At 45.7% G+C, this 14468-nt stretch overlaps 1 protein-coding gene across 1 annotated transcript in view; it reads left to right on the top strand.

Annotated features, from left to right (window-relative positions):
* gphnb (gephyrin b) overlaps positions 1-14468 on the top strand; it is a gene marked incomplete at both ends in the record, with an annotated part of 84093 nt that overhangs the window by 22531 nt on the left and 47094 nt on the right. Inside the window, 1 exon segment of the mRNA XM_084483647.1 lies at positions 2909-2987. Coding sequence (XP_084339773.1) covers positions 2909-2987 — 79 coding nt within the window.

Below are 14468 nucleotides of genomic sequence, written 5' to 3'. Positions count from 1 at the left end.
ACGCACATGCACATGCACACGCACACGCACTCTCACACACACACACACACACACACACACACACACACACACACACGCTATGCATACAGTATGCACACATACATGCACACATGTATGATACAGATTCATGTAAGCACCACTTAGGCAGAAAATTGATCTATGTATCTCTGCAGTATATGATACAGAATATGATATTGCTATTGCTGTAGCTTTATTATTTCGTTTATATTGGGATGGAATGTGTTTTGTTCTTTTGATGATACCTAGACCTTTTTTTAGACAATTTCTCTCTGATATTTTGATTGATCTTGATATTGGCTTATTATGATATGGGTGTGCTCACAAAAGAAAAGGCCAAGAATGTCCTTCAATGCCAAAGATTTGGTCTTGGAATGTCAGTCAGCCAGTTGACAGCTCACTTCAGCACGAACCGTGAACCTCTCTTTGTCTCAGTTTTTAACGAATGTTAAATCTCCAATCTGCCCTCCTGTCGCTATCTGGCTGTCCGTCTTGGCCCCTTTGTCTCTTTAGTGTTTGCCCAGCCATGTAGGAAGGGCTGACCTTTCATCTGGACTGTATGGGCCACCGAGGAGCAGCGCCCTCTGGGGGTGATCGGGGTCACTGCAGCCGTCTTGATGTGGTCTAGACACTGCGCTATTTAAATAAAATGAGCAGAAGAAGAGCGGTGGAATGGAAGCCATGCTGATGCAGATGCTGATGGTGGTGGTGGTGGTGGTGGTGGTTATGGCGACGTGGTGGATGCATGGCAACAAGTTATTTTATCAGACTGACTTTAGTTGCACAATTGGCCTGGCAAAACGGGGTGTTTTGGGAGTTGTCGGTTGGGTGGATGCGGGGGAAGGGGATGTGTTGGGCGAGGAGGGGGGGGGGTGGGGGGGCGGGGGGTGGAAGCTGGGGCTAGGCAGTCACGACTGCCTGTATTATGCCACCACTGTGCCGCTTCCTCCAACCTCTCCGCACTTTTCTCCCTCTGCTCCTCTCGCTCTCTCTCTCTCTCTCTTTCCCCCTCCCTCATCCTGCCTTCTCTAGCTCCTGCACAGGATCACATTAATATTCCTTTGAAGCCTGTTTCAACCGCAACCAGATCTCCCGTCTCTCTCTCTCTCTCTCTCCCTCCCTCCCTCCCTTCCTCCCTCCCTTCCTTCCTCCCTCCCTCCCTCCCTCTCCAATCTCATTCTCTCTCACTGTAGCTCTCTTTCTCCCTCTCTCTCTCGCTCTCTCTCTCTCGCTATAGAATTTCTAGCAGGGATAGCCTCTCTCTGCATCCGCCGCTAGTGAAGCAATTGCAAGGGTGGGGGGTGCTGAGGGTTACCTTTTACTAAGATGTCTCCCCCCCCCCCCCCCCCCCCCACACTTTCTTGTTAGGGGGCATGCACCTACACACACACACACACACAACACAAACCTACGTGGTATGCAGGGGTGTGTTGGGTGGCTATGCCTTTGACAGAGCTTGTTGATTGGTTCAGAATGGCTGCTGCCTCTTGTAGGAGAGTGGAACGCCTATTTTTAGATCAAGGGGTAGCTGAGAGAGAAAGACTAAGGATGGCTGTGTGTGTGTGTGTGTGTGTGTGTGTGCGTGTGCGCGTGTGCGTGTGTATGTGTATGTGCATGTGTGTGTAGGTCTGCGTATGTTTGGTAAAGAACACTGCAGTCTTGAAGGAATTTCCCTCTTCATGTGCGTGCGCACAAACATACACACACACACACACACAGACACACACTTATGCAGCATTGCCCCTCTTAAGCCAGGGCAGCTTGCGTTCTTTTTTCCCCCCCCCCTCTCTCTCTCTCTCTCTCTCGCTCTCTCTCAGCTAGATTGCTGTGCAAATGTCAGCACTCCCCTCCCCCCTTCCATTTTATTTGCCCGGGCCCAGAGCAGCGGCCCACACCTATCTCCATCCCTCTCTCCATCTCTCTCTCTCTCTCTACCTTTGTCTTCATAGAGCTGGCCCCCACGGGCAAATCCCATTCTCCTCACCCCTCTTTCCTCCCTCCATTACCATCTAACTATCTCTCCTTCTCTCTCTCTCTCTCTCTCTCTCTCTCTTTCTCTCTCTATCCTGTCTAATTTCTCTGTAACTCCCTCACAGACACACACACACACACACACACACACATGTGCACACAAACACACTAGGTAGGTCCACATTGGGAAACTTTTAGATTTTTGCTTTGAGTCTTTATTACTATTCTATTAGCCCTGCGTACCAACCCATGTCCTCACCTCCCCAGCTCTATTTCTAGACACTGAGCGCCATCTCTTCACTTCTCACCTGTCAAATCTTCTGCTAAAAACATCACCACCCCTCCCACCGTACCTGGTGTGTTTCCTCCCCCGTCTTACTCTGCTTCACCTTCTTCCTCCTCCTCTTCCTCCTCCTCCTCTTCTACTTTACTCTTCCTTCTTTTCTTCTTCTTCTTCTCCTCCCTCCCTCCCTCCTCTGGTCTGGTTCAGTGGCTCGCTGTCTCAGGGCCGCGCCGGCCGCTGCCTGGAGGGTGAGACCACCACGGTGGCGGTCGCTTGTTCTCAAACATTTGCACCAAATGCTGCTGCTGCTTCATTGCGATATAAAGCGATATTGCAATATTGTTTGCACCGTCTTGTGTTCATTTGCGCAGGAGTCGTCGACCTGGCTCCATGCCTTGGGTCCATGGGTAATATCGATAATGATAATAAAGGAAAGACTGACTTCTCAAAATAAAAGTTGCTCCTTGATTGGTACTTGACTGGGTTGGATATTGACCAGGAATCCTTGATTGTCTATTTTTTTTTTCTATTTTTTTTTTTTTGCTTGATTGCAAATAGCATTGGATACTTTGAATTCTGTATTTAAACAACTTTGTGACTCTCCCTATCCCCCCTTGTCTCTCTCCCTTCCTGCAGTGAGCGACAGCTGTTTTCGGAACCTTGCAGAGGACCGCAGTGGCATCAACCTCAAAGATCTCGTCCATGACCCCTCACTGTGAGTACACACACCCCCTATATACTGATCAAGAACAAGCCTAATGTCTGCTTCATCATCAACAGATCAAGTGTGTGTGTGTGTGTGTGTGTGTGTGTGTGTGTGTGTGTGTGTGTGTGTGTGTGTGTAAAATAAGAATAAAATAAGTACAATTATATAATTTGGTAAAAGGGGGTGTAGACACCTATCTGCAGACATCCTTGAGCAGTATACCTGTATGCAACAATCAAAAAAAGTGAAAAAAAAAATTATTTCAATGAGACATGGCTAAAGGCATCTCGGCCAATCTAATGCAAGTAAATCAGGGTAGGATAGAGCGGAAACGATTTAGCAGATACATAGAGTCCTTTAGCATGCTGACGGGCGTATGCAAATGTCTGCGAAGCCAGTCGTTCCCACACAGTGCTTAACCTACACAATAGCAGGGTTATGGTCAAGTTTTTCTCCCCACATGTTTTTTGTTAACATGAACAGCATTGAACAACGGCTCCTACGGTTGGACGGCAGCATTCACGCAAACTGTGTTGTTAATCTGAGGCGCGCTCGTCGACTGAGCTGGTGGCGGGTCATTTGTTAAAAAAAGAAATGAAGACGAGCGTGTTGTAACTGACACAAGGTGATGTGATCCGTCCAGATGGCAGTTAAGGTTACGTATGACATGACTAAGAATCCCACGGAGCGAGCACGCCAGAGCAACAGCCAGACGTTGCCATGAAGTTGGCACGCTTTAGTCATACGTCTGTGCTTCAGCGTAATTGGCCCGGTGACCCTTTGTGACAGACAGGCTTAGCTGACCCCAGCCCCCCCCCCCCCCCCCCCCCCCCCCTTGTTGCCACGGTGACACATGTCACCTACTCCATCAGTTGGACCGTTGACCAGAATGTCTTGTCCTCATTGTGTCCCCCTGCTCACCCCTGAGAGGCTGTGACAGAGGGAGAGCGAGAGAGAGAGAGAGAGAGAGAGAGAGAGAGAGAGAGAGAGAGAGAGAGACGATAATCAATGCTTCCCTCTCAGGTACACACACACACGCACACACAAACACAGTCTCACAATCCATCAATCTGCCCAGTATGGCATTTAGAAGTGCCCAGAGGAGTGTGCCTGGAGAGAAATAAATGATTAGAGAGAGAGAGAGAGAGAGAGAGAGAGAGAGAGAGAGAGAGAGAGAGAGAGAGAGAGAGAGAGAGAGAGAGAGAGAGAGAGAGAGAGGATCGAGGTCGTTAGCTAGGGAGTTCAGGGACATGGTGTCATGACTCAAGGACAGGCAGATATTTTGGAGGGGCAGTGGCTAAAGAGAAAAGGGGTCATCTTTGTCAAATGATGATGAGATGAACCCATTGGTGTGCACCCTGTCTGTGCATACATTCACGCTGCTAGTTTACATATTGGTGCAATGGTATGATTACATGTATATATTTGGCCCCATTAAGCATCTGAGACAAAGAGGGAAAAATAGGTGGTGGTGGTGTGTTGTGTATTGATGTGTGTGTGTGTGTGTGTGTGTGTGTGTGTGTGTTAGAGAAAGAGAGATTTGGTTAATGCATTGTAATGACCATATAGACAGGAGTGTGGTGACGGCAGCAGGTATTATAACAGTGTATATCAAAATGAGTCAAAGACACAGACCCCCCCCCCCCACACCACCCACACACACAAAATTCCAGTGTTGCCGACACATCAGTCTACATCGGCGTCCCATGTGTACTGGCTTTTCCCGTACACAGTCCGAGAATTGCACTTTGTTAGCGTTAGCATGCTACGAGGTTAGCCGCTAGCCGAGCGGCCTGGGTGTTCTGCCTTTTTCAAGGTCACCTCCCCGTGGACGGATGCAGGCACGGGGGCAGATTACTAAGGCACTGGAGCGCTGCCTCGGCGCCCTGTTTGTTTGGTCGCTTCATTCCATAGCATCAAGACACATCCCCGGAGGCTTCGTCTGCCGCCGACGCAGCAAGGAGCGTGAGGACGATGTTTTAAAGTTTGAATGTCAAACGCAGTCCATATGACAGACAGACGGCCGCCATTGTCACGATGTGCTTTGACAGCCCCCACCTCCCCACCCCCACAGCGAAATACAAGTTAAAAAAGTGAATCATCATCATCATCATCATCATCATCATCATCATGAGGTGCTCGTTTTCACCCGTGCATTAAAAATAGGAGCTGTGCAAACATAAAAACACACACACACAAAAAAAGGGACATGCATTCATGCAGGCTTTGCTGCTGTAAGCGGTTCAGGGGCGAAAAGGATGAGGAAAAATAGGGCGGGCTTCATCTCACCCGGGGCCCCCGGTGTGAGATGGGCCGATCGGGGGGGGGGGGGGGGGGGGAGAGAGGAAGATGAATGGAGGAGGGGAAAGACTGCCAGCAATGCCAGATCCAGACCACAGTGACATTTAATCTGTAAATAAATAAAACGCTCCGAGGTTGGAGTGGTCCACAGAATATGTAACGCAGTGTGTTTGGGATTGTGTGTGTGTGGGTATGTGTTTGTGTGTGTGTGCCCTCCCCCCCCCCACACACACACACACACATGTGTGTATGGCCTCCCAATTGGGTGCACTTGTATGTGCTCATGTGCGTGTTGAGTGTGTCTGTGGTTGTGTGGGTCAGTACATGTGTATGTGTGCACCTGCAAGTATATTGAAGACGCATTCACGCACACAGGCCACACCCTACCTTTCTCAAAGCACTCAGCAGCACAAGAAGAGGTTTCTACCACCCAAAAACACCCCATCCCCTCCCCAAGTCCTCCCCCCCTTTACTCCCGATGCTGGCGAGGGAGTGAGGGAGTAGTTGAGTGGTAAACCCACCAGTGGGGGGGGGAGGGACCCCACGGACCATGCTGCGGTGGGCTCGCTTGCTCTCTCTCTGCATCACTTACCAAGGGAGAGGAAGTGGTTCTACCCCCCCCCCCCCTCCTCCCCTTCCCAGGACAGCGAGTGTGTGTGTGTGTGTGTGTGTGTGTGTGTGTGTGTGTGTGTGTGTGTGTGTGTGTGTGTGTCTCGCCACATGTGTGTGTCTGCTAAAAAAGACAGAGAGAGAAGAGTGGAGAAAGTAGGACTGAGGGTCGAACACAAAGGCTCTGTATAATTAATAATGACACACAGGCAGATGGGCCCCGCCATGGAAGTGTCCCACAACCGCAGAGATATGCAACTGGCTCACAGGTGTTTGTGTGTGTGTGTGTGTGTGTGTGTGTGTGTGTGTGTGTTTGTTTGCATGTGTGTGTGTGTGTGTGTGTGTGTGTGTGTGTGTGAGTGTGTGAGTGTGAGTGCGTGCATGTGCGCTTGTGCATGTATTCTCTCGCACTGAGGCGCATGGACACACTTTTCCTCTCTTATACTTAGCGTGTGCCTGGTAGCCCTTCCATGTCTATTTCTGTCCCTTCACACTAGGCAAGCTCTCTCCCCCCCCCCCCCCCAGTCTCTCACTCTCTCTCCCCCTCTCTTCTCCCTCTCTCTCTTATCTTGCCCCTCTCTCTACTCTCTCTTTCCAGCTTGTCCTTGTATACTTCATATCCTTCATAAGCCTTCAAGGTTTCTGTTTGTAGAAAGATGCGATAAGGTGCCGTCCCCTACAGGAGTACCTTAACCTAAAGCTAGAGCAGTCACTATGATTTCCACTGGCCCCAGGGCCTAAGATGTACAGTGGAAGAGCTTTTTAACTGCTGCCCTGCTCTCTCGCTCTCTCACTTACCCCCCCACCCCTCTCCCTCTGTCTCTCACTCTCCCTCTCTTCCTCTCTCTCTTTATCTTTGTCTCTCTCTCTCTATGTCTGTCTGTCTGTCTCTCTCTCACTCTCTCTGTCTGTCTTTCTCTGTGCATGTGTGCATTCTCACAAATGCACACATACACTCTCTGAAACACACTCCAATGCCTAATTCACTGCACTGCTGCATCCCTCGCTCTGCCAGCGGGAGACTCACTCACTCTGTCTGACTGCACGTTAACTACAAGACGTGCGCACACACAAAGAAGAAAAGTGCGGCTTAACTGCACATGCAAAAAGTATAGGGCTTAATTTAAGTTCACACATCCGCCCTGTGGCTCTGTCCATGGCTAATTTCAACTCGTGTCCTGGGAGGAATTAGTCATAAATTAAATAGGGAGCAACACAACAGTATTAAAGGCAAGTGGAAGATATTTGAGTAGCTATCGACCTGTGCTTCAAAACACTCAAATCTACAATGGCCACCAAGTTCCCAGGGATGTCAGGATGTCGTTGTTCTCACAGTAATTTAATGTTATCCTATGGAGAGCTGAGCAGGGAGAATAGAGTATCAATACACCATGTTCTCATATGTCCATGTACAAGTACTGTACAAAAACATCACAAGCATATACATACAGAAGAATGCAGGGAATCGGCTTCCGCATCCACAATTCATGAAAGTAAAAAAAAAAAATCCAGAACGCATAAACACACGTGTACCGGAACACACAAACTCACACACACACACACACACACACACACGGACATTACGACAACGCGTGGCCTCAGATGGAGCGGGGGTTGCCATGGAAACGGCGGGAAGGAACCCTAGTTATTTGTGTTGAGCATATTATCATTGTGGCTGAAACAGAAAGGCACAGAAAACCAGGGAGAGGTGATGTGTCCTGACAACCCCTTGACTCTCTCTCTCCCTCTCTGTCTGTCTGTCTCTCTCTCTTCTTTCTGTCACACACATTCACACATATTCACCTACACCCAAACACACACGCCAGCTTCTCACATGCGTTCCGTCAGTAATATATAACTTTTTGTTTCATTTGTTTCAGCCCTGCTGTTTTAAAACCATATGTGATTTTACAACTGGCACTTTTCATTTAAATGGGGCAAGAGACGTTGCAAGAGAATGTTTTATAAGATCTTCTCTTTCTCAAACTGAGACTTGATGTTTTATTTTTTAAAGAAACACAAAGAACACTAGACGACAAAAGATAGGTGAAAGCTGAATGTATTTGGGATGTCATTTTAATTCATAACATATTTTGGTAGGTGGTAGTTGGTGGGTACTACCAGTAGAGTGAGCATTTATCAGCGCTAGGGCTGTACGGTATGGACTAAAATTTATATCACAGTATGATTTGAGGCATAGACGGTACAGTATTATATCACAGTATGTTCATTTTATATTCTAATTTCAATATAAATGCTTCTGAAGGGGTAAAATACTGGTTAGGCAGCTATTTTTGTATAGAATAAGTATTTTAAGAACATTTATTGAGCAAAACTGCAATAGAAAAAAATGCTAAATTGTTTCTTTTTTTTTAAGTTACTTCCAGTATGGATAGTATGGATTTCTTTCTCCACTTGGTCTTGGACCTTGTCGTATAGTTTTGGCATTTCAATTTGGCTGTGTGTGCGGGCAGGTAACGCGTACCTGGGATTGAGTGTTTTGATCATCTCTTTAAAGCCCTTTCTATCAACATTTTGAAATGGAACCATGTCCTTACACAGGTAAACAGTGAGAGCGTTTGTTATCTCGTTCCACCTCTGGCTTTTTTGTCGTAAGGACTGGCTTTGGAAAATGCCTGCGGAAGCGATGTCTGAGATGTCTTGTACGGTTAATGAGAGCTCGTGAAAGGACTATTGTGCAGGATGCACGCCTGCGTGCTTGCGCAATAGCATACTGCCTGAGAAGGCAGTATCGCTGTCAAATCGGTCCCTGGGAAAAGTAACGTTGCGCCGAATTGAAAAAGGAACTACGTTTCGTTACCATATTTTCAGTAGTTTCGCGTAACTTTACTTTTCACATGAAAAATAAGTTACGTTACTGTATTTACGTTACTTAAGGTCACACCGGTTTCACGGTATGGTCAAAATCCATACTGTAGCGCAAATTCACACCGGTGTACTTTCTATACCGTTTATACCGTACATACACCCCTAATCAGCGCCATCCAGGGTGGACAGACTAGCCACGGTGGAGGACCGAGCCAAGGGACGCAGGTATCAAGTCTGAACTGCTATTCCCACCAGAATGGCTCGCCGGGGGGGGGAGGAGGCCCTATCTGCAACAACAGTCTGAACAGGCAGATGAACCGGGGAACCTGTTAATGTAAATGCTATGGAAGGACAGTGAGCGAAGAAGAGGGGGGTTCTGGGTTCTGGCGTGTGCGTGCGTGTAGGGTAAACAGTCAGTCATGTGGAGAGGACTGTACAGAGTGCTTTGGCTAGCCTAGCCTGTTGGGGTGGACTCCCTCAGCCCCAAAAAGGGAGAACCGATCCCAAAACAAATGAAAATGGTCTAAAATCTAAGTTATATTGTGAGCTCTTCAGGTGGATTGGAGTCGAGTGTAGAGGCTGAGGATTCTGCTGAAACAGTTTGCTCCACATCTATTTAAAAAGTTTAAAAGATTGTTGGAAAATGATTTTTTTTGCTGACAAAATGCATTGATTTCCACCACATCACTTGTTTAAAAGAGGATGTGAGTGAGCAGCTGTCCCGGGAGCTTCAACAGGATGTCAGGGACCATGGCTCAAGGGAAGCAGTGTGTGGCAGTGTTGGAGAACCAGATGTTCCTGATTATGGAATCCCCAACTAACAATGCTGTTGAGGAGAAGAGGGGGTGATGAGGTGACTGCTGTGGATTGCCATGGCTGGAGAGTGCCCGATCGGTTTCAACAGTGTGTGTTGAAATGGCCAACTGAGGATTGAGCAGCGGAGCAGGTGAGTGTTGTTGTGAAGCAGTGACATCTGGCTTGAGATGGGAACTCACTGCCGGGCTAAGGGAAAAGGAAGATTCCAGAGCTTATGCTCACGGCCTCACTCAGGATCTGAAGACGGGAACCAGAGATGAGGGCTTTTGATTTGGCTTGACAGTGGAATGGCGAGCCACCCAAACACTCCGATGCTGATGAAGCTGCAGAAGGAGCCGGCCTTAGTTTTTGAAAAACGTTGCGGTCACGTTTTGAAAAACGTCAGAACCGCAGGAGCATCAGCTAGGCAGACCGGAGTGTCGTCAGACCGCTTCACATAGACGTTAGAGAGGCAGCCCATTCCCAGGATCCATTGCGGGCGGGACCACCACTTTGGCCGGGACGAGGGATGGTTAGGTGTTGAGTAGGAGGAACACAATGGAGGGGTCCAACAGAACTGTGTCCTGGACAGCTGCCCTGAAGGTTTAAGATGAGGAGGTGGTACGGCAAAGTCAGTAAAAAGTTAAACATAATACAAGGATATGTGTTAATGATTATATTAAGATTTATGCCCCAACCAGAGGGACCGAAGTCATGAGCCCATGTGAAAGTGATGAGTTGATATTTGCAGGTGTTTGTAACTGTACTCAAGATGTATGATTAGAAAGGATTCACCTGAAACAAATTCTGCTTCTCTGAGGCTACTCAAAAGTCTCACACAATCTTGTGGGTTGAAGGACTCTTAGAGAAGTTTCCATGGCAACCAAAAGCAGTACACCTGGGTCTATTTTAAGTAGTTATATTATTCCTGTTGATTTCACTGATCATTGTATGGTACACTGTTCAGCATGTTATAATTATGTTAAAATCGAAAAGTGCTATTTGGCATTTTAAAGGGGTAGTTCAGGATTTTGGACATCGGTCTTATTTCCAAGTGAGCCAGTGTGTTATTTATCATTGGAGACAGTTTAACACTTTTCATTCAGTCCTTCTAGTTGCAGAAATCACTGGTGCTAGGCTAGCGCAACTCGAGGGAAAGTTTTACCCACTCCAAAGTACACCCGATGCAAACCAATTATAATGCCCGACTATCAATGTAAATGTCTGTGTTGATAGAATAATATTAGAAATAAACCTATTCTTGTATCGCAATGATCACATTACATTTTGGGGGACTACTTTCTCAGCAGTGGCGTAATTTCACTTTGCTCTGGTGTAGCAACCAATTCACTACAGCAGAAGGTAAACAGAGAAGCGCACTCCAGGTAATATCAGTCCGCCGCTGTCATAGCTTGCTTCCAACTACAGGGATTATGAACTAAATGCAATGCGATGCAAGGATAAGTTTATTTCTAACACTGTTCTATCAACACAGACATTTACATCGATAGTCAGGCATTATAATTGGTTTGCCTCGGGAGTGGGTAAAACCTTTTTATTGGCAGGCTAGTAATTCCCCTCGACTTGCGCTAGCCTAGCACCAGCGATTTCTGCAACTAGAAGGACTGAATGAAAAGTGTTGAAAACGGTCTCCAATGATAAATAACACACTGGCTCACTTGGAAATGAGACCTGATGTTCAAAATCCTGAAATACCCCGTTAACACTACACTTTTAGCTGATTTGAGAGCTGCCTTTACGTACTTTTGGGGGGAGTACAGAGATTGGAAGTGTGATTTTAACTCTTACATCAGTGGTGGCAAGTGCCACATTATACAGTTCGGTCAACAGTATACTCTCAATGTCAGGAAGGACAAAGCCAGGTCAATGCTAGAACTGGGCATTGAATTAATGGCTCTGCAGTCTCTTGTAGAGTCAACAGGAGATCAAGGCCATATTGAGGCACTCACAGCCAAAAAGACAGCTTTGAGCAGCTTACTGGGCATTAGAGCACAGGGGGCGATAGTCAGGTCCCGCTTTATGAACAATGCAAATGGCTGCGTTTATGTCACATTATTTCTGCAGCTTTTGAGTGCAGGAATGGTCAGAGAAAGCTCTTCCATTTATTGCGCAACGACACCTGAACAACTGTGTCTGACCTTGACGAAATACGCTGATATGCAGCAGTTATTTCATAAAGGCCTTTGCACATGTGAGGAAAAAGGTAAAGAGGGCACAGACTTTTTTTGAGGGCCTACCTCAGGTGCAGACCAACAAAGACCTTGAGGGGGTGATGACCACTGAGCTGTAGGCTACAATTCTGAGTTGTAAGAGTAGTAAGGCTCCAGGCATTGAAGGTCTGCCGATTTATGTCTTGTGGTCAGTATTGTTCAAGGTGTGCTAGATGTCCTCAGAGACAGTCTGGCTGCAGGGTGTATACCTTTGAGCTGCAGCAGGTACCCCAACACCTTGCGTCTTAAAAAGTGAGATCTACAGCAGCTGAAAGATTGGAGGCCAGTCTCTCTGCTGTGCACAGATTATAATGGCTACAAGGTTGGGGAAGGTGATGGCAGATGTTATACGAAGATGTTATATGTGGACAATTCTTACTGTGGGCTTGGCAGGCTGATCACTGCCATGTTAATTTGGGACAAAATGGAAGTCTCTAGATCATTGAGAACAAAGAAAGGTTTGGTTTCCATTGACCAGAAAAAGGGTTTTGATTGGGTTAAACACCAGTACCTGTGGCATGCACCGCATGCTTCTGGTTTCAGGCCTAGATTCATAGCTCTGGGATAACTCCATTCACTGCCCCAGAGCCTCATGTACCTTCCAAAGAAGGGAGGGGGACATAGACTCAAGATTCTGGCCAGCAGGTGAGCTGCTTTTCAGCTAAAGGTATTAACACACTTTGTACAGGGCCAAAAGACTGGCTTGTTCCAATTTAAGGTGTTTGCTGATTTTTGGACTGAACACACTGTTCTTATTGGAATTTTACCTCTCATGACTTTAACAACATCCTAGACTTTAACCGCAGTGTTTTAAGCATGTGGACTATTTTAAAGATAAAGAGGGTGGACTGTCCTGCCTCATTAGACTGGCTGCTAAAAGGTCACTCAGAGGCAGGTGGTGGAGTTGGCCTGGCCAGATCTGGCTGATGACGCTGAAAACATGAACTGAGTCGACATTTGTGTTCTTCTAAGGATGTTTAATATTGGTTTTAGAAAGCCTGACTGGGATGATCCTCACCCCTCTCTGTCCCTGGAGGGCTCAGTCTGGCCTGAAGGAGGATGTTAGTCATGAGTGGGGGCACTGTAAAAAACACCAATGGAAACATTTACATCAAACAGTGTGTCAACTTTTTGATCTCATTTTTAAACCACAGTGTGTCTAATGTTTGTCCAGTCTTTCCACAGACGGATTACATTTTTTAACTTTATTTTTGAATGGCCCAGACTTTCCACTGTGTTCCCATTATTAGCTAAGCTTTCACGTATTTTGGGGAATCTCTTTGGAAAATGCTTTTTAATTTTTTGTTTTGAATATATGAAAACATCTGTCATCTGTCACAAAGGTCAACTTTTACATTTTATAATTGGAAGGGATAGATGTCAACCTTGAAGCAACCTTGATGTTGATGATTTATAAAAGTTTTAATCAGACATTTGAGGTTAAGGATCTTGATTATAGATTCTACAAAGAAATTAAAGACTTTAAAACTTTCAACAGCAGTTGGAGTTATGAGTTAGCTTTGTGTGACGTGGGTGTCTGGTAAGGACAATTTATATTTATTAGTTTATTTTGTGAGTTTTAGTTTTTATTTGTTGCGCGCACACACACACACACACACACACACATACACACACACACACAGTAAAGTGCTTAGTGCTTTAGTACCTTAGAAAAGCGCTATATAAATGCAATTTATACTTATCATCATTTCCTTAACTTTTACTTTTAGTTACATAAAAAATCTAAATGTTTTTTTATAGTGGACTCATCATTTCTCGCTGCAAAATACAATCTGAAAATAATTGTATTATAATGCTAATGAGTTAGCTTTACAGAGTGCTGTATTTTTTGCGTGCTGCAAATGTATGCGAATAACTGCTGAACTCATTGATAAATTGAGGCATATGAAGCCAAAATAATATTTCCTGGAAAATCCTAACTGCATGTGCATAAGCTTCAGTTAAATGTAGCTTAGGTGAAGATCTGTGATCATAGGTATCGCAAATGTTTACCTGTATGTACTTACTTTTCTTATACTCAAATAATAAGTACATTTTATTTGAGCTACTTTTACTTTAGCTCATTAAAAAGTTATTTTACTTTATCTTATGTATTACTTAAACCTATTCAATTCCTAAAACCTGACAACGACTTAAGTCACTTTCAACTAAGATTGACTTAGAAAGTATTACTTTCTAGTACTTTATAACTCACGCGGTACAATGTACTATATTAAATAGTTGAAGTTAGAATTAAAAAAGTTTTAAAAAGTAAATTAGCTCTCTCCGTTGCTGTCTCTCTCTATCTCTCCCTCCCCCTCTCTCTCTCACACACTCCATTGTGTGTGTGTGTGTGTTCTCTCATCCAGAGAATCACTCACTGTCTGACTGCCCGTTATCCAAAAACATGCACGCACACAAACAAAATAGTTCTTTAGGGCTATATGTATGTTCCTTGCATGCGCCCTATGGCTCTGTCCATGGTATACGTGATTTCAATGTATGTCCTTGGAGGAATTTATCATAATCAGATAGCAACAAAGTACAGCATTAAAGGCAAGTGGAATTTAGTTGAGTAGTGATAGACCTGTGCTTCCAAACTTCCAATCAACAACGACAATAAAGTTCCCAGTTTAGACACACACTTTTCAGGATTTCATTCTTCTTAAAGCAAATGAATGTTATCCTATGGAAAGCAGGGAGTATGGATCGATACACCCATGTG

This window comes from Micromesistius poutassou (genome assembly GCF_964030765.1).
Source record: "Micromesistius poutassou genome assembly, chromosome: 19".
Lineage (NCBI taxonomy): Eukaryota > Metazoa > Chordata > Actinopteri > Gadiformes > Gadidae > Micromesistius > Micromesistius poutassou.
The sequence above is the reverse complement of the archived record's forward strand: the minus strand, read 5'-3'. Positions and strand labels throughout refer to the sequence as shown.